The 21,572-nt window shown below is 39.6% G+C and overlaps 2 protein-coding genes across 2 annotated transcripts in view; one reads left to right on the forward strand and one right to left on the reverse strand.

Moving 5' to 3' along the window:
- Positions 1-346: 346 nt before the first annotated feature.
- The window catches only part of LOC136245830 (uncharacterized), a 38,292-nt gene continuing 17,066 nt past the window's right edge, over positions 347-21,572 (forward strand). Inside the window, exons 1-2 of the mRNA XM_066037303.1 lie at positions 347-420; positions 2,603-2,753. The gene's annotated coding sequence lies outside the window, so the exon portion shown is untranslated. The remainder of the gene's footprint in view (positions 421-2,602; positions 2,754-21,572) is intronic.
- Positions 1,492-2,124, reverse strand: LOC136245298 (uncharacterized). Its single transcript, XM_066036783.1, has one exon. It carries the CDS (start codon positions 2,122-2,124, stop codon positions 1,492-1,494), a length of 633 nt encoding a protein of 210 aa, XP_065892855.1.

Here is a 21,572-nt window from a genome sequence, read left to right on the forward strand (position 1 = left end):
ACTCTAGTCGTTGACCTATTTTCCAGATTGGGAGAAATGTGTAGTGGCTCTCTGAGGTAGGGGTAGGTTTGGGTTGGGTTTATATTTTGTTGTATATGGAACTGAAAGTGTATTACTTATGGTTATGTATTTCCTTGTAGCTTATCTTACTCCCAGTGTACTGTGGGATTCCAAGGAGCTGCATTATTCCCAAGTTTCCTTCCTTCCTTCCTTCCTTCCTTCCTTGCAACCCTCTTCTTTCCCTAGGGTGATTCCTCTGCATTTTGGAAAAGTTTGGAGTAGCATTCGCTGTTACTGATCTTGTTCAGTGGTTTAAAACATGGACAATTTATGGTCTATGCAAGGAGTTCTGCAGTAAGCCTATTATGACCTCTTAAGGAGAGTCTGCCTACTCGCCATTAAGGAGCTTGTCTTGTTACGGTGAGTTGCAGTAGTCAGTATTTGTTATTGTGTTGGGCTAAAAGTGGGGATTTTTAGTTATATTGTATATATATGTATACTGTGTGACGGTAGTGCGAATGGGAGATACGTCATAGTTTATCGGGTGTTGAGAGATATGATGATACAATTGAATAACAGTGTGTAGGAGGTGAGTGGAAACATTGTGCCTCTCTATTGCAGACAGGGTGTTGAATCAGTCAGACATTGAGTCCGTGTGGGTACTGACATTGTATTCTTTGTACCCAGACATTGCGTCTGTCGTCAATGTGTGCTGGGACGGAGGTCTCCAGCGTTTGGATGTACATCTTGTGGTTGGGAGTCATGTAGTGGGTAGGGAACGGGAGGGCAGGTTGTTGAATTTTTGCCATATTGATAAGTTGCAAGTGTTCCGCAAATGAATGTCTTAGGGTTGTGTGTGTATGGTCAATGAATTGGATGTTGCACTGTTTACATGTTACTAGGTAGATGACATTTGTGCTGAGACAATGCAACTGTTCTCTAATAGGATGGGACCTGTTTGTGTTGGAACTTTTGGCAAGTGGTGATGGGTTGATAAGTTTGTCAAGGAAACAGTGGGGAAGTTGGCAGGGTTGGAATTGGGACTTAGTGTGATCTGTAGGGGGGGAAATTTGTAGAGGGAGTTTTGTGGGGGCCAGATGTTCTGGTTGCTGGCTGTCGAGGGGTGGTAGTTTGGCTTTAAACAAGTGGGTCTTAATGCTTCTGTTGGTACGGGGTGCAAACATGGGGGTGGATCTGACTTTGTTAGAGAGACTGTTCATTCTTCTTATTTTGGGCCAGTATTTTCAGATGATTTGGGTGGCTTTTAGAGTAGTGGGGTGTATCTTGCTGAGAATACAGTTCTGGAGGAGGCTTTCTTGACAGTAGCCTTATTAAGTAGTAGGTCTCTGTCTTTGAAATGTATTTTGTTGGTGAATTTTTTAATGTAGTTAAGCGAATAGCCTCTTCTAGTCATTTGTGTTGTATATTTGTTCACAAAATGACTGAACGTCTCTCTCCTTGAATTGGTTCTTAGTAGACGTTTTGTTTCTCCTATGATGATACCCTTTTTGGTGCTCTCTGGATGGTAGGATTGGGCTTGCATTCTGCTGTGAATTTGATTGTGGGGTGGGCTTGGTTCAAGTCCCTGATAAAGTTTAGTAGGTTAGCTTCCGTGTCATCTGTTATTATGAGTATATCATCAATGTATCTCTTGTAAAAACAGATGTTGAGGAATGATTTTGAAAGAATATTGTGTTCTAGTTGACCCATGAAGATGTTTGCATAGGTTACAGCCATCTTTGTACCCATGGCGACACCATTGATTTGTTTGTACACCTGATTGTTAAATTCAAAGGTGTTGTTTTGCAGGACCAACTCTATGAATGTGACGAGTGCCTCTGTTGGAGGTTGCTCAAGTTGTAGGTTTTCTGTGGTGAGAAGGGCATGTCTGCATGCCTCAACTCCCTCTTTGTGAGGTATACACATGTATAAAGATTTAACATCCACAGTAACCAGCCAGCTGTCCTCTGGGACGCTGAGTGAGCATAGGTTGTTGATGAGTTGGTTAGTGTCCTGGAGATAGGATGGTAGGGTACGCATGGAGTGTTGTAGCCAGTAGTCTAAGAACTGGGATATGTTCTCAGTAGGACTGTTGCAACTAGACACGATTGGGTGGATTCTCATTGGATTTTTGTGTATTTTCAAAAGGGAGTAGAATCGTGCTAGTCTGACCGTTTCCGGTGGCAGACAAACCTATACATCTTTTCAGTTAGGAAGCCCTTTGTTTTGAATTGATTGAGAAGTGAAGTGATTTGTTCACAGAAGTGCCCTGTTGGGTCTCCCTCTAGTTGGGTGTAGGTGAGGGGGTCTTGGAGATGGTCTTCATTGTTTTTAATGTAGTCCCATCTGTTCTGTATGACTATCAAACTGCCCTTGTCCCCATGGTTGATCACAATGTCCTTGTTATTTTTAAGTGCTATCAGTGCTGCCCTTTCCTGTTTGGTTAGATTTGGATCTATAGTTTGTGTGGGTAGGTCCCAGAGGTCTTGCCTGATTTCATCCAAAAGGCCTTCCGTTAAAGGGGGTAGGAGGTATGTTGGTGTGTGTAAGGTGTTTTGTGGAGCCCTGAAAAATGGTGATTTTGTTGTTGTTGTTTCTGTAGGGATTGTATTGTTTGATCTCCGAAGTTTTGTGCGAAATGCATCAAAACCTGACAAAAGTTCATTACGGCTGATGTCTCTAGCCGTTAGAATAAAGTTCAAACCCTTCGATAGAAGGGATTCTTCTGCTGCAGATAGATTGATGTCAGAGAGGTTGGTTATGATATTTGTTTTATGTTTACACAGGGAACAGTTGTACTTATTACAGGTATGTAGATAATTAGCGTGATTATTACATAGTTTGGTATATCTGCGTTTGGTCTTTCGATGATGTTTAGTCCTTATCGTTTGTGGTGGTGTTGTCGTTGGTAAGGGTGTTGGTGACGTCGCTCCCTCGCCGCACTGTTTTTTACAGCTTGGCGGTTTTAGATTAGATTTGATTTCTTTTTGTATTTGTATACCACAAAGCCGGCCATAGAGGCCGGGTTTTAGATTAGATTTGATTTCTTTTTGTATTTGTATACCACAAAGCCGGCCATAGAGGCCGGCTTTGGGACTTTTTAACCTGTCTTTTTTTTTCTTTACCACAGGAAGAAGAAAAGATGAAGCAGATTCACTTTAAATATCTGTAAATGTACAAATTATATATATAATACATAAATTTATTACAGAACTCTCCATGGTGGTTTCTTTGTAACTGAACGCTCTACAAGGTGACTTCTTCTTGCTGCACTCTCTACAGGGTGAATTGTTAGTAGCTGAACAATCTACAAGGTAACGTCTTCTAGATGATCTCTCTACAGGGTGATTTGTTTGTAACTGAACTATCTACAAGGTAACTTCTTCTAGCTGATCTCTCTACAGGGAGATTTGTTTGTAGCTGAACTCTCTACAGGTGATTTGTTTGCAGCTGAACTCTCTACATGATGGTTTCTTTGTAGCTGAACTCTCTACAAGGTAACTTCTTCTAGCTGATCTCTCTACAGGGTGATTTGTTTGTAACTGAACTATCTACAAGGTAACTTCTTCTAGCTGATCTCTCTACAGGGAGATTTGTTTGTAGCTGAACTCTCTACAGGTGATTTGTTTGCAGCTGAACTCTCTACATGATGGTTTCTTTGTAGCTGAACTCTCTACAAGGTAACTTCTTCTAGCTGATCTCTCTACAGGGAGATTTGTTTGTAGCTGAACTCTCTACAGGTGATTTGTTTGCAGCTGAACTCTCTACATGATGGTTTCTTTGTAACTGAACTCTCCACAAGGTAACTTCTTCTAGCTGATCTTTCTACAGGGTGATTTGTTTGTAGCTGACTCTCTACAAGGAAACTTCTTCTAGCTGATCTCTCTACAGGGAGATTTGTTTGTAGCTGAACTCTCTACAGGTGATTTGTTTGCAGCTGAACTCTCTGCATGATGGTTTCTTTGTAGCTGAACTCTCTACAAGGTAACTGATGTCTCTACAAGGTCACTAGTTTGTAGCTGAACCCTCTATATGGTGGTTTCTTTGTAGCTGAACTCTCTACAAGGTAACTTCTTCTAACTGATCTTTCTACAGGGCAATTTGTTTGTGGCTGAATTTTCTACAAGGTCACTAGTTTGTAGGTGAACTCTCTACATGATGGTTTCTTTGTAACTGAACTCTCTACAAGGTGACTCCTTCTAGCTGATCTTTCTACAGGGTGATTTGTTTGTAGCTGAACTCTCTACAAGGAAACTTCTTCTAGCTGATCTCTCTACAGGGAGATTCGTTTGTAGCTGAACTCTCTACAGGTGTTTTGTTTGCAGCTGAACTCTCTACATGATGATTTCTTTGTAGCTGATCTCTCTACAGGGAGATTCGTTTGTAGCTGAACTCTCTACAGGTGTTTTGTTTGCAGCTGAACTCTCTACATGATGATTTCTTTGTAGCTGATCTCTCTACAGGGAGATTCGTTTGTAGCTGAACTCTCTACAGGTGTTTTGTTTGCAGCTGAACTCTCTACATGATGGTTTCTTTGTAGCTGATCTCTCTACAGGGAGATTCGTTTGTAGCTGAACTCTCTACAGGTGTTTTGTTTGCAGCTGAACTCTCTACATGGTGGTTTCTTTGTAACTGAACTCTCTAAAAGGTAATTTCTTCTAGCTCTCTACATGATAGTTTCTTTGTAGCTGATCTCTCTACAGGGAGATTCGTTTGTAGCTGAACTCTCTACAGGTGTTTTGTTTGCAGCTGAACTTTCTACATGATGGTTTCTTTGTAGCTGATCTCTCTACAGGGAGATTCGTTTGTAGCTGAACTCTCTACAGGTGTTTTGTTTGCAGCTGAACTCTCTACATGGTGGTTTCTTTGTAACTGAACTCTCTAAAAGGTAATTTCTTCTAGCTCTCTACATGATAGTTTCTTTGTAGCTGATCTCTCTACAGGGAGATTCGTTTGTAGCTGAACTCTCTACAGGTGTTTTGTTTGCAGCTGAACTCTCTACATGGTGGTTTCTTTGTAACTGAACTCTCTAAAAGGTAATTTCTTCTAGCTGATCTCTCTACAGGGTGATTTGTTTAAAGCTGAACTCTCTAGGGTGGTTTCTTTGCAGCTGAACTCTCTACATGATGGTTTCTTTGTAGCTGAACTCTCCACAAGGTAACTTCTTATAGCTGATCTCTCTACAGGGAGATTTGTTTTTAGCTTAACTCTCTACAGGTGATTTGTTTGCAGCTGAATTCTCTACATGATGGTTTCTTTGTAGCTGAACTCTCTACAAGGTAAATGATGTCTCTACAAGGTCACTAGTTTGTAGCTGAACTCTCTACAAGGTGACTTCTTCTAGCTGATCTTTATAGAGGGTGATTTGTTTGTAGCTGAACTCTCTACAAGGAAACTTCTTCTAGCTGATCTCTCTACAGGGAGATTTGTTTGTAACTGAACCCTCTACAGGTGATTTGTTTGCAGCTGAACTCTCTACATGATGGTTTCTTTGTAGCTGAACTCTACGAGGTAATTTCTTTTAGCTGATGTCCTTACAAGGTCACTAGTTTGTAGCTGATCTCTCTACATGATGATTTCTTTGTAACTGAACTCTCTACAAGGTGACTCCTTCTACCTGATCTTTCTACAGGGTGATTTGTTTGCAGCTGAACCCTCTACAAGGATACTTCTTCTAGCTGATCTCTCTACAGGGAGATTTGTTTGTAGCTGAACTCTCTACAGGTGATTTGTTTGCAGCTGAACTCTCTACATGATGGTTTCTTTGTAACTGAACTCTCTACAAGGAAACTTCTTCTAGCTGATCTCTCTACAGGGAGATTTGTTTGTAGCTGAACTCTCTACAGGTGATTTGTTTGCAGCTGAACTCTCTACATGACGGTTTCTTTGTAGGTGAACTCTCTACAAGGAAACTTCTTCTAGCTGATCTCTCTACAGGGAGATTTGTTTGTAGTTGAACTCTATACAGGTGATTTGTTTGCAGCTAAACTCTCTACATGGTAGTTTCTTTGTAGCTGAACTCTACAAGGTGATTTCTTCTAGCTGATCACGAACTATCCCTTTCCATAGTTGCATGAACTCCCTACAAGGTAAATTTTTCTAGCTGATCTCTCTACAGGGTGAATTGTTTGTAGCTGATCTCTCTACAGGGTGACTTGTTTCTAGCTGATCTCTATACAGGTTACTTGTTTCTAGCTGATCTCTTGAGTTCTCTTCAGGGTAACTGCTCTATTAGAGTATCTCGATCTCGCACTTGCTGCACCAAATTGGATTTTGTGTTATAACTCCGTGGCTTTAAGTCTGATTCTTCTACACCATTGAAGAGCCTTTCTAAGATGATTACTCCTTCTATACAGCAATTTTCAAAGCATTCGCCCTAGCGGTTTATCTGGTAGGCGTGGCAAGTGGTCATTTTTCATTAGCTAATCTCGATTGCATAATTGTTACACACTGTTGGTTTTTTTGTTGTATCTTCCTGGTTTTTAGCTCAATTTCTTTCAAACCACAAAAGGTTTGAGGTTCAATAGTTAACCTATTCACCCACCGATTTTCAGCTTCTTCCCATACGCGGTTTACCCTGTAGGTGTGACAACATATTGGTGTTATTTTTCGTGAATAATCGATCATCACTCATTTTCTGTTTATCTTATCCTAGCCAAAGTTGGTACAGAGATGAGTTTCACAGTTGATTCTCAGTGTAACAGGTGACAGGTGGTGGATGGGCTTTTTTTTTGGTGCCAGCTTCGAGGCCGTTATCAAGGTAATTGATCTGCTGCTGGTAATGCTGCCTGCTACAATAGATTAAGGCTGCCTGCTACAATAGATTAGTGTTATGTTAATAATTTAACCATGTTTTTGCACGTTACTTCACTATCAGCCAGAGTCAGACAAAGCCGCATGTAGGGTTTGTTATATATAGGCTTGAACTTGCGTTCAACAAGACCTTCCGTATGCATAGTATTGTTTCTGGGAGCTATAATACTGCGTTTTAAGCTTGTATATGCCAGTCCATTTGCGAGTCCGTTTTCCAGTCTGTTACGCGTTTAGTCATGTCCTGGACAAATTGGTTATGCCAGGAATGTTACGAAAACAACCCCACTCAGACACCAGGACTGGTCAAGTACATGACATTGTAAATCACTAAAATTAGCCTAACTAATCCTACCACCTTGCTCTACGACTAGAAACAGATCATATGAACTCTTACTAATGGCCTGACGACCAAAATTTGAAGCGGTTCATGTACTTGAGGTAAGCAAAACCCAGGATTGATCATGTGTGTGACATGATACATCACTAGAACTAGCCTAAATATTGCTACCAACTTGTTCTACGACTAGAAATAGATTATCTAAACCCTTACTAATAGTCTGACCACTGCAATTTGAAGTGGTTCAGGAATTTGAGATAGGCGCTTTGCCAAGACGACCAGGATTGATCACGTGTGTGACATGACACATCGCTAGAACTAGCCTAATTAATGCTACCAACTTGTTCTATGAATAGAAATAGATTATATAAACACTTACTGATAGTCTGACCAACGAAATTTGAAGCGGTTCTGGTACTTGAGATAAGTGCTTCGCCAAGACGACCAGGAACTTGACCACGAAGAACAATACAACACTTAAAGTACTACCTTGCTTGTGTGTATGAAAAACACAGCACTCATGGGGTGTCTCGTGCTGTATTAGCCACTTGACACACCCACTCGTACACACGTGCGGTGGTGCTTTAAGGTGGTGCTAAACCAATAACGCGCATTCCTGACAACAATCTGTGGCTCAATTGAAGACATAGAAGTTAGTAATAAATTTTGCATACAAATAAACTACACATACAGGCAACTATCGGTCATAGAGAGCAGAAAGCATAGAACCACACTCTCAAAGCAAGAAACACCACAGAAGCCGCGTTATCTCTCCATAACCTCATGTTTTAGCTCCAATATTTCGCACAATGAAAGTATACCATTACAAGAATAATTTTACGTATCGATAAGTGGAAGTGATGTACAAGTCGAAAGCCTTTGTTCCACCGTTCACACCAAGCAAAGAAGCCATACGATGGATATCTGATATAATGATATGTAGAATTATTCAAACACTATTGCATACCATTCCTATGAAGTTTCGTGGCTGTTCAATCCATATTTACAAAGAAAAGGCCATTTTTATAACAGGTTGTAAGGTTAGTCACAAACGAATAATAATTATCAGTAGTGCTTGTTTTTACGTGATGTAATTTGTTGTCAAGGCGAGTTACAAGATTGTGAGAATAAAGTGATCTGTGGAATTTTCCCAGGTCCAGTACTAAAGGAACCAGTGTTGGTATTTAGTAGTTAGTCAAATAACCACCATCCTATCAAAGTAAAATGTTATAACAGGAGTATACCCATTATCACATACTTCGTCCATCACTCTCCTTCTCTTAACTGCAACTTCTACTCTATTCTTATCGTCTTGTTCGTTACCACTGCCACCATCCTCTCCATCACTCGAACTTGCCGTACCCTCACACCCCCTCTTCACATTGTACAACTCCATTGCCTCTATCATCTATATATTGCACATATAATTGAATAGGTCAGTGGAAATGGGGATAACCCACATTTGAAAATAAATTGTGGGCATTAAATAGAAATTTTAGACCTTGGCATTAAAGCAGCTACTAGATGGCCACCCAGTTTTGTTATTAATAAACTGCTGTCCTGCAGAGTTAAGGGTAAGTCTACCAATGCTAATAATAAGGAGGCATAGAACTATGCACCTGCTGTGTAAAAAAGACTACTTTATGTTCAGTGATTATAAGATGGCTTTGTGATATTACTTGTAACAAGTAGTATGCGAGTGACAGCCTTGGTAAAAAAAACTATCTAAAATGGCGATTAGTTCTTTGCTATTCATTGGTTTTAAAGGTAAGGGATTGTTGTAAAAACGTGTGACAACTTGGTTCACGTAACTTTAACTATTGGCAAGCTACAACCCTGGCCTCTGAACAATTAAAACTGGCATTTCTCAATGTCTATGGGCGATAAGACCTGCTTTTGTAGATCCAGTCACCATTGTAAGTACTGCAGCACGCCAAAAGACACCAGCCTGGCTGAAGTGATGTCCAGATACAGCAAAAAAATCATTCTTGAGATACACTAGTCTGAAGGTATCAGTCAGCCAGTAAAAAATCCACTAAATAAACTAGCACCTGAAACATTCTGGACCACTTTTTACTTAACCAATATTGCCAAGGTGCCATGAAGGGATTGCGAGGCTGGTTTCTGGTTAATATTTCTTGAGCTAACCTCTACGATCCATAATACAGTACTGTATGATACAAAAGATTAATCACAAGGTTGCATAACCAGTGCATATAGCTAGCTACTATTTAGCACATACCTCATTAACGTTGTTAAATGTCTTCATGCAGCCAGTTTTGTCAGTCATGCCATGCAGAATACACTCTAGAGCCCAGGTTTCATCATCAATGATATCAAAGTCATCCTTCTCCAGCTCAACACTTCAAATAATACAACAATAACAACATGTACATTGTTTCTAAAAACAACTAAGGTGTAGTGATAGTGTTGGCCAGCAGTCTTCTCGTACCAACCTGAGTGATTAAAAGAATGCAATTTACATCAAAGCATCTGGGTTTGTGATACATACCAGATTGTTTGTGTGATAACATTTGGTGGTTTATTGAAATTATTACAATATCGCATGTGAAAAAAATTATATACGTAGCAACAAAGTTTGGAAAGTCTGTAATGTTATGAGTTGTAATTTATTTAATTAAGGTGGTGCTGAAGTAATTATGTGAAGCCGTATAATGCCTGTAGAGAAGCTCGACTGGATCCTGTTAAGAGACGTAAGGAACAAGATAGAGACACTGCTTACTGTAGAGAAGCTCGATTAGATCCACACCAAGCACGAGTAGAGCAGTAAAAGAAATACTACAACTCATCAACTGGCTAGTGCTGGTCCACAGTACCGCGCTACAGAGCAGGAGGTAGCCAATACACGAAGACAGCAGGTAAGTGCTAACACACACCCTAGCTTTAGAGGCCTCAACTATAATTATATCAGCCACACAATTTTATCAACTTCACTGTTGTTGGTACACTTAGTGTAGTGTACACCCTGTGGTGCTTTAAATTTGAAGGAGAAACAGAACCTCTTTGTTGCTTGAAAGGTAATGTTCAATTGGAGCCATTAGGTCAACCGCTTACTTCATCTGTATGAAGGAACAAACAGTGATAGTAAACATTTTCTTGCTAACATTTGAAAATATAATTCTGCATTCCAAATGACCAGCTTTGGGTGCAACGAAATGACAATGCCTGGCTTCAACCCATCCTTTAGAATACAGGGCCAGGTTTACCATCGTATTGGTAGTGTAGTTCCTTCAATGGGCGAATCCCCAAAATTTTGTCAAATTTATTATTGACAACCAAGGATCACAGCTGGCCACTAGGTGTCAAATAGTTGGTGGTTTGAAGACAGACATTGTCAGCAGTATCAACCAGCTATTACACAATGACAACCATTATGTGCAAATTTTTAAGATAGCAAAGGAATTCACCATGGACACTTTCATGTGGACACTGCCAGGGATCAAGCTGGAAACCCTCCTAAAACCACTTTGACAGAATTTTTTGCTTTGTGTCAGGTTGACAACTTTGCCAGGACACTACTGTATGTTGATGTTCCAGAGTACTACACATGGAGCAACAAGTCTTAGCAGAGGAGAAAACAAGGAACTGCTGTAGCTGGCTACCCTGGTGTCAAACAGGCTTAGGGTAGGGTCTATACCATTAGCCCACACCACGGTAGGGTATAATTTACGGACTGGACCGGACCAGTACATTTGTAGCATTGCGCAGGTCCAGTCTGTGTTTTATATGTTGTACGCCTCGTCACAATCTATCGCTTTCTTTCTCCCTGACATTACAGACTCAACCAGAAACTGGTCACTTTGAGCTTTACTAGACATGCTCTCTAGTTGTAGACTCCTACACATTAAGTGCACGTTGTCATGGAGATGCGCAACCCGCAGGTAACTAAGGGGTAAGGTGCGCTACTCGTGCGCAACCCAGCTTAGCGGTGGAAAAGTCAACTCATTACAACGTTGCTCCGAACTTCCTCCAGTTAAACCTAAGAGTGGCGAAGTGTTTCTATTCTGTGCAACAGATGATGATAACAAGAGTACGTAAGTACATGCATGGATTCATGTATTTTCGAGTCATCTTTATGGCTAACTAATTTTGTGTCGAACGGAACCAGAGGCACGAAATAATAACTATTATAATAGCTCACATACAACTACCCATGCCATGCATGTAATGGCAACTGCATTTTAGCATAAAGAGTTAGTTAGCTGGCTCTTTCTAGTATTCGTCTTGATGTGTAAGCACCTGCTTGAGTGTTTCACTTCCCAAACCATTTATCTAATAATAATGGCCAATTAGCTAAACCATTTCCTTAATAGTATTCATAGAGTATGTCTAGACTTACATGTGATCAAATTCATAACTTATTCAGAATGCCACTGAACTACTGTTTGTTTGATATATACACATTATTATACAATAATAATATTATTCCATCCAACATCAAATGCAGCATTAACAACAAGAAAATTCTTACAGGCAGCCAGATATAGAATATTATAAAATTACCAAAACTCCAATTTTACTGCAGAAATCCTCCCCCAGTGTTGTACAGTATCACAAGTCCTAAAAAGTGGTGGGGTGGGCGAGAAATAGGCTTCAAAATGGATTAGCGGAAATTGAAGGAGCCAGACCACCAGTCAGTGGTTGAAATTTCACAAAACAGACATACCACACATCTGATCTTAATTTGTGTGTTTGTCCACAGTGTTTGAACCATCTCCAGCACATCCCTAGTGTTCATAGACCTGTATAAATTAAAAGGGGTCTCACATAATAATAATAAATAAATAATAGTAGCTTCATTAGATAAACAATATTGTATTGATGATATTATTGTGCCTATATGCAACCAAATTGGGGTGCAAATATACCAAATAATTTTAATATGATGAATATCAGTTATGCCAAAAAAGTTGCAGTTGAAGAAAAACTGTAACTGTCTCTACAAGCAGAAGTGTGCTAAGTATGTAAGCATGCAGATCATTAAGAACAATGCTGATCATTGACAGCAATGGCCAGTGAAGAGCAAAGGGTCAGAATATATAACCATATATCCACAACCATGAAGATATAGGTATCTAATCCAAAACAGGCAAGTTGTAAAAAAAAGTGTGCGGCCCTCAGAAAGGCTATGGTGAAAAAAGATGTGAAATCCAAGGTGGCGGCCAAGAAATGGCTGTGATGGTAGGTTAATGGTAAAATTTTTAATAATGAAAATTCAGGTAAATTTTGTGAAGCGGCACAAAAATTCACCTGAATTGTCGTTATTAAAATTTTTACCATTAACCTACCATCACAGCCATTTCTTGGCCGCCACCTTGGATTTCACATCTTTTTTCACCATAGCCTTTCTGAGGGCCGCACACTTTTTTTACAGCTTGCCTGTTTTGGATTAGATTTCATTTCTTTTTGTATTTGTATACCCCAAAGCCAGCCTATGGCCAGCTTTGGGACTTTTTAAACCTATGTTTTTTTTCTTTACTACAGGAAGAAGAAAAGATGAAGTAGATGTACGTACTTTAAATATTTTATCAGTAGATGTACAATTATATATATAATACATATGTGACCGGATTTGCAAAAAGGGGCCTTCCACACATCCAATTTGCCAATTTGACGATTGATAACTTCAGATTGGAAAGAGCTATTGCCTTGAAATTTGGGCAGTGGTGATTTCTTTGCAGCTGAACTCTCTACATGATGGTTTCTTTGTAGCTGAACTCTCTACAAGGTAGCTGATCTCTTTACAGGGAGATTTGTTTGTAGCTGAACTCTCTACAAGGTAACTTCTTCTAGCTGATCTCTCTACAGGGTGATATGTTCATAGCTGAATTCTGTACAGGTGATTTGTTTGCAGCTGAGCTCTTTACAAAATGGTTTCTTTGTAGCTGAACTCTCTACAAAGTAACTTCTTCTAACTGATCTTTCTACAGGGTGATTTGTTTGTAGCTGAACTATCTACAAGGTAATTTCTTCTAGCTGATCTCTCTACAGGGTGATTTGTTTGTAGCTGAATTCTGTACAGGTGATTTGTTTGCAGCTGAGCTCTTTACAGAATGGTTTCTTTGTAGCTGAACTCTCTACAAGGTAACTTTTCTAGCTGATGTCTCTACAAGGTGGCTAGTTTGTAGCTGAACTCTCTACATGGTGGTTTCTTTGTAACTGAACTTTCTACAAGGTGACTTCTTCTAGCTGATCTTTCAATAGGGTAATTTGTTTGTAGCTTCACTCTCTACCAGGTAACTTCTTCTAGCTGACCTCTCTACAGGGAGATTTGTTTGTAGCTGAACTCTCTACAGGTGATTTCTTTGTAGCTGAATTCTGTACAGGTGATTTGTTTGCAGCTGAGCTCTTTACAGAATGGTTACTTTGTAGCTGAACTCTCTAAAAGGTAACTTCTTCAAATTGATCTTTCTACAGGGTGATTTGTTTGTAGCTGAACTATCTACAAGGTAATATCTTCTAGCTGATCTCTGTACAGGGTGATTTGTTTGAAGCTGAATTCTGTACAGGTGATTTGTTTGCAGCTGAGCTCTTTACAGAATGGTTTCTTTGTAGCTGAACTCTCTACAAGGTAATTTGTAGCTGAACTCTCTACAAGGTAACTTTTCTAGCTGATATCTCTACAAGGTGGCTAGTTTGTAGCTGAACTCTCTACATGGTGGTTTCTTTGTAATTGAACTTTCTACAAGGTGACTTCTTCTATCTGATCTTTCAATAGGATGATTTGTTCGTAGCTTCACTCTCTACAAGGTAACTTCTTCTATCTGATCTCTCTACAGGGAGATTTGTTTGAAGCTGAACTTTCTAAATGATGGTTTCTTTGTAGCTGAACTCTCTACAAGGTAATGTCTTCTAGCTGATCTCTCTACAGGGAGATTTGTTTGTAGCTGAACTATCTACAAGGTAACTTCTTCTAGCTGATCTCTCTACAGGGAGATTTGTTTGTAGCTGAACTCTCTACAGGTGATTTGTTTGAAGCTGAACTTTCTAAATGATGGTTTCTTTGTAGCTGAACTCTCTACAAAGTAATTTCTTCTAGCTGATCTCTCTACAGGGAGATTTGTTTGTAGCTGAACTATCTACAAGGTAACTTCTTCTAGCTGATCTCTCTACAGGGAGATTTGTTTGTAGCTGAACTCTCTACAGGTGATTTGTTTGAAGCTGAACTTTCTAAATGATGGTTTCTTTGTAGCTGAACTCTCTACAAAGTAATTTCTTCTAGCTGATCTCTCTACAGGGAGATTTGTTTGTAGCTGAACTATCTACAAGGTAACTTCTTCTAGCTGATCTCTCTACAGGGAGATTTGTTTGTAGCTGAACTCTCTACAGGTGATTTGTTTGAAGCTGAACTTTCTAAATGATGGTTTCTTTGTAGCTGAACTCTCTACAAAGTAATTTCTTCTAGCTGATCTCTCTACAGGGAGATTTGTTTGTAGCTGAACTATCTACAAGGTAACTTCTTCTAGCTGAACTCTCTACAGGGAGATTTGTTTGTAGCTGAACTCTCTACAGGTGATTTGTTTGCAGCTGAGCTCTTTACAGAATGGTTTCTTTGTAGCTGAACTCTCTAAAAGGTAACTTCTTATAACTGATCTTTCTACAGGGCAATTTGTTTCTGGCAGAATTTTCTACAGGGTGATTTCTTTGCAGCTGAAGTTTCTACATGGTGGTTTCTTTGTAGCTGAACTCTCTACAAGGTAATTTCTTCTAGCTGATCTCTCTACAGGGAGATCTGTTTGTAGCTGAACTATCTACAAGGTAACTTCTTCTAACTGATCTTTCTACAGGGCAATTTGCTTGTGGCAGAATTTTATACAGGGTGATTTCTTTGCAGCTGAACTCTCTACATGGTGGTTTCTTTGTAGCTGAACTCTCTACATGGTGGTTTCTTTGTAGCTGAACTCTCTACAAAGTAATTTCTTCTAGCTGATCTCTCTACAGGGTGATTTGATTGTAGCTGATTTCTGTACAGGTGATTTGTTTGCAGCTGAGCTCTTTACAGAATGGTTTCTTTGTAGCTGAACTCTCTACAAGGTAACTTCTTCTAACTGATCTTTCTACAGGGCAATTTGTTTGTGGCAGAATTTTATTCAGGGTGATTTCTTTGTAGCTGAACTCTCTACTTGGTGGTTTCTTTGTAGCTGAACTATGTACAAGGTAATTTCTTCTAGCTGACCTCTCTACAGGGTGATTTGTTTGTAGCTGAATTCTGTACAGGTGATTTGTTTGCAGCTGAGCTCTTTACAAAATGGTTTCTTTGTAGCTGAACTCTCTAGAAGGTAACTTCTTCTAGCTTATGTCTCTACAAGGTGACTAGTTTGTAGCTGAACTCTCTACATGGTGGTTTCTTTGTAACTGAACTTTCTACAAGGTGACTTCTTCTAGCTGATCTTTCTACAGGGTGATTTGTTTGTAGCTGAACTCTCTACAAGGTAACTTCTTCTAGCTGATCTCTCTACAGGGAGATTTGTTTGTAGCTGAACTCTCTACAGGTGATTTGTTTGAAGCTGAACTCTCTAAATGATGGTTTCTTTGTAGCTGAACTCTCTACAAGTAAATTTCTTCTAGCTGATCTCTCTACATGGTGATTTGTTTGTAGCTGAATTCTGTATAGGTGATTTGTTTGCAGCTGAGCTCTTTAAATAATGGTTTCTTTGTAGCTGAACTCTCTCAAGGTAACTTCTTCTAGCTGATGTCTTTACAGGGTCACTAGTTTGTAGCTGAATTCTCTACATGGTGGTTTCTTTGTAACTGATTTAACTCACTACAAGGTAACTTTTTCTAGCTCATCTTTCTACAGGGTGATTTATTTGTAGCTGAATTCTGTACAGGTGATTTGTTTGCAGCTGAGCTCTTTAAATAATGGTTTCTTTGTAGCTGAAGTCTCTCAAGGTAACTTCTTCTAGCTGATGTCTTTACAGGGTCATTAGTTTGTAGCTAAATTCTCTACATGGTGGTTTCTTTGTAACTGAACTCTCTACAAGGTAACTTTTTCTAGCTTATCTTTCTACAGGGTGATTTATTTGTAGCTGAATTCTGTACAGGTGATTTGTTTGCAGCTGAGCTCTTTAAAGAATGGTTTCTTTGTAGCTGAACTCTCTACAAGGTAACTTCCTCTAGCTGATGTCTCTACAAAGTCACTAATTTGTAGCTGAGCTCTCTACATGGTGGTTTTTTTGTAACTGAACTCTCTACAAGGTGACCTCTTCTAGCTGATCTTTCTACAGGGTGATTTGTTTGAAGCTGAACTCTCTACAAGGTAACTTCTTCTAGTTGATCTCTCTACAGGGAGATTTGTTTGTAGCTGAACTCTCCACATGATGGTTTCTTTGTAGCTGAACTCTCTACAAGGTAACTTCTTCTAGCTAATCTCTCTACAGGGAGATTTGTTTGTAGCTGAACTCTCTACATGATGGTTTCTTTGTAGCTGAATTCTACAAGGTGATTTTTTCTAGCTGAACTATCCCTTTCCATAGTTGCATGAACTCCCTACAAGGTAACTTCTTCTAGCTGATCTCTCTACAGGGTGACTTGTGTGTAGCTGATCTCTATACAGGTTTCTTGTTTCTAGCTGATCTCTTGAATTCTCTTCAGGGTGACTGCTCTATTAGGATGACTGCTCTATTAGAGTATCTCGATCTCGCACTTGCTGCACCAAGTTGGATTTCGTGTTATAACTCCGTGGCTTTAAGTCTGATTCTTCTACACCATTGATGAGCCTTTCTAAGATGATTACTCCATCTGTACAACGATTTTCAAAGCATTACCCCAAGCGGTTTATCTGGTAGGCGTGGCAAGTAGTCGTTTTTTTATTAGCTAATCTCGATTGCGTAATTGTTACACACTGTTGGTTTTTTCGTTGTATCTTCCTGTTTTTTAACTCGATTTCTTTCAAACCACAAAAGGTTTGAGGTTCAATAGTTAACCTATTCACCCACCGATTTTCAGCTTCTTCCCATACGCGGTTTACTCTGTAGGCGTGACAACATATTGGTGTTATTTTTCGTGAATAATCACTCATAACTCTTTGCCTGTTTATCGTATTCCAGCCAAAGTTGGTACCGAGATGCGCCTTTATACCCCCCTTCTGTGTGCCAAATTTCAAGGCAATCGGATATGGCGTTCGCGTTTTATAGCAGTTTTTGTAAGTGTGCGACAAGAAAAAGAAAAATAAGAAAAAAAAATGAAGAAACTGAGCCAATTTTTGAAGTCGCATATCTCGGGAACGCGCGAAGCGATTTTGCTCAAATTTGGAATGTGAGCTGCTACAGTTGGAGGGAATGTCCACAGCAAAAATCGTCTTGTTTCATCAAGGATGCACAGAGCTACGGAGGTGCGAAAATTGCGTTTTCTTTCTTCCTGTCAATATACTCACGGGTGTTACGCGCCGGCTTCTTGGGCCGCACGACACACTACCGTGTGTCTTGATTTTAGGTGTACAAAAAATTGCTGAATTGAAAGAGAAAGCCCCTCATGACTATAAAAGCAAATGCAGTGGTTTCAATGAAGAAAACCCTACCACTAATGAGAAACACCCTTGTTATTTTGAGACTACCTAGAGACACAAGTCAGCGGTTTCTTGAAGCATGGCAGTGTTTTAAACCCAGAAATTGCAATTCGTAATGTATAGGCTTGAACTGTTTCTCATTAGTGGTGATATTAATTTGCTAGTACTATATTATATGCTGGATTTATACTTGGCTAAATGTCATGGCATTTATTCATAAAATCAATACAATGACTGCAAATTTGACCACCACTCTATGCTTAAAAATGATGCATGCTGAATACCTTTCAATTGCTCAAAGGTACAAGTAAATATGGTAACCGTACTGAGATATTTGGCTACAGAAAGGAATGTGGTTAAGTAGCTTTATACAATAAAACATAACATAAATAATTTTTGTGATTTAGCTAAATCAACCATATGGGTGCATGTGAAAGCCTTAATTGAAATAACACTAGCATGAAGTTGTTGCACTATCTTAATATACGTCTGCTCTAGGTAGACTGTTTTATGGTAGTATGTATAACCACACCAGACATTTATACAGTAATTAACTTTTTTATTTGGTATAATGTGACATTCTATATTATGTATCTTCTTGGATATTTTCAGGTGATTGGAGATGTGATCAATATAGATGGTATAAAAATGGGTGCAAATTACTTCCTGCATCAGAGGACAAAGTAAAGAAATACTACTTTAACATTGCGAAAGCGGATAACAGCCACAGTAATAAATTTCAGAGGATTGCTTATCACTTACTTGATAATCCTGGTGCTGTATTAATACAATACATTGGAAGTCATCTGGAAGCTGAGGCTCTTCAATGGTGTAGAAGAATCAGACTTAAAGCCACAAAGTTATAATACGAAATCCAACTTGGTGTAGCAAGTGCGAGATTGAGATACTCTAATAGAGCAGTCACCCTGAAAAGAATTCAAGAGATCAGCTAGAAACTAGAAACCAGTACAGAGTTCAGCTAGAAGAAGTTACCTGCCAGACTTACTGCTCGTGTGGCTCACAAGGCGCCAGCCAAACGAGATCATTTAACTGACACTGTAGTTTATGTAAAAAACACTAGCGATATTGATGAACTTAACTGGCCACCTGGGCCAGTTCATAGGTCACTGAGACATGTTTTAACCAAGTCACTGTGTTTATACCTGGTGACAGTCAAGATCAAGTAGTGATAAGATTGACTCGGACATAGACTATGAGTAACTATTGTGCAATGCCTAGAAGGGTAACCATGGTAATGGAGTACAGTAACCATTACACTGTGTGAAAGTGTAGCAACTACACTCTGAAAGGTTTCACCATTACATTTCTGATTACACTCTGAGGTGTTACCTTAACATATTGAGTGTAACCATAACACTAAAGTCATTGTTACTACTACACCGTTGAATGGTGTAATGGTTACCGTCGAGCGCATATCCACGGGAGAACTGCAACTCTGGAAACTTCGGTTCTTTGACAGCACACACCCATTCCAATTGATGTGCACTCAATTCTTGAACAGGAGTTTCTTCCTCCACATCGTGGCAGGAATTTACTAATGCTTCCACTGACGATGTCTGTTGACAGTGAGGCTTCCAGCAATCTTCGTGGACACGCTAATAACTCTTCTCGATGCTCTTCACTTCTCGAGGAAAGACATACCGGGGTCGACATTGGAACACATGCCACAAGTATGGCTAGTATCATATCAATAAAGTACATATCGGAATCAGTCCAGTCAGTGAAAACAAAACATCAACACATGTAAAAATACGAAAAAAATCTAGGTTGCTCTACACCCTCATTTTACACACTCTTCCTCCCACTATTATTAACTCTAGGTTATAGATATGCTTCTGACTCCTTGTATTTACAGGCCTAGCCTTCTAGTAGGATAGCACTTAATTGTGTGTGTCTGTGTGTAGGTGTGTGTGTAAAGTACTGCAAGTTGTGATACACATGGCTATTTAACTTATATAAGCTTTAACTTGTTGGTAGCCATTACCAATTCACTGTATGATGAAGGGGTCAATTTATGTATTACTACAATGTTAGGTGCATATAGATAAAATCTTTGTGTCAGTGCTACTAATATATAGTTGTTATCCTTACCAGTAAAGGACTTGTAACTTCATTTTACATAAGTAATGATACGGTATTCATACCAACTTTGTATCACTTGGTGTTTGTCATGTGCCTCTTTACCCATGTACCGTATTGCCTCGATTTACGGCCGGTCTCGTATAAATGCCGGGTTTCGTTTAGTAGCCGGGGGTAAAAGCACAACTACAGAAATAAACGCCGGGGTCTCGAATAAACGCCGGGTACTTTTAAGTTTCTAATAAATTTGGGCAGTACCACCTGGTTTGCACCTGATATCAAATGGCAAAGCGGAAAGCTTCTTATGATATTACCTTCAAGTTAAAAGCTGTAAAGTTTGCCGAAGAACACAGTAAGGAAGGTTCCGCACGACATTTCAATGTTGATGCCAAACGAATCCGTGAATGGTGTAAGCAAAAGGACTCATTTACAGAACAAAAGAAGAAAGGCAACAGCTCTCGAAAAAGGCTTACAGGAGCCGGCCGAAAAGTAGACGATGTTGAAATGGAAGAAGAGCTTTTCAATTGGATTGTTGAAATGCGCGGACAAAATCTTCGGATTTCGTTGAGGATGATACAAATAAGGGCCAAGGAATTGTCCAGTTCTGATTGCTTTAAGGCAAGTCGTGGGTGGTTGTATCGCTTTCTGAAACGCAAGAACTTATCTTTGAGGAGGAGGACTACTTTGGCTCAGTCAACACCAGCTGATTGCATTCCAAAGCTGGTAAATTTTGTCCTTCATTTACGACATCTTATGATAAAATCCAGCTTTAGTGAACAAAATATAATTGCCATGGATGAAACTGCATGCTGGATGGACATGCCATCAGTCACTACCGTCACATTTTCTGGTTCACGTTCTGTGCCTCTGAAGACGACTGGAAATGAAAAGAACCACTTCACAGTGGTGTTATCAGCTAGGACTAGTGGCATGAAGTTGAAGCCTTTTATAGTTTTTAAAGGAAAAAGTACTAGGTTGATCAAAGCACTAGAAAAGATCCCTGGTATTGTTGTCCGATTCAGTGCGAATGGCTGGATGAACGATGCGCTTACAGTGGACTATTTGCAAAGCATTGTTGGTGCACTAAGCTTTGGTCAGAGGCTCCTTGTTTGGGACTCGTACAAGTGTCACATAAGCAGTACTGTCAAAGCAGAGGTTTCTCGATTGCGACTCAAAACAGCAATTGTGCCAGGTGGTTGTACAAAATACATTCAAGCCCCTGATGTGGTATGGAATGCAGCTTTCAAGAGCAAAGTTAGGAGTCGGTATGATGCATGGATGGCTGATTCAGCTGGTCACCAATTCACACGTGGTGGCAATTTGAAGGCACCTTCAAGAGTTTTGCTTTGTGAATGGATAAAATCTAGCTGGGCGGAAATTTCCTGTGAGACCATTAAGGCTTCCTTCAAGTCTTGTGGTATTACAACAGCCACTAGTGGTGCAGAAGATAATCTCATTCACTGCTTTAAGGAAGGCCAACCATGTGCAGATGGGAAGTCGATGCTAGATGAGAAATCACGCCAGTTATTACAACGATTGCAGGATGGCGACATCGATCCGTTTGCAGAGGAAGATGAAGAAGAAGCTGAAAGTAATGAAGTTAGAATAGACGAAGATTTAGATGAAGATTCAGAAACAACCAGCAGCGACAATGACAGTAGTGAGCAGACATGGGGCCAAGTACATGAGTACTTATACTTAAGTACACTTAAGTACAGATTTGAAAGTACTTGTACTTTACTTAAATACTTTCTTAATTTCCCAAATGTACTTGTACTTATACTCAAGTACTTT

Source organism: Dysidea avara, chromosome 15 (genome assembly GCF_963678975.1).
Source record: "Dysidea avara chromosome 15, odDysAvar1.4, whole genome shotgun sequence".
Taxonomy (NCBI): domain Eukaryota; kingdom Metazoa; phylum Porifera; class Demospongiae; order Dictyoceratida; family Dysideidae; genus Dysidea; species Dysidea avara.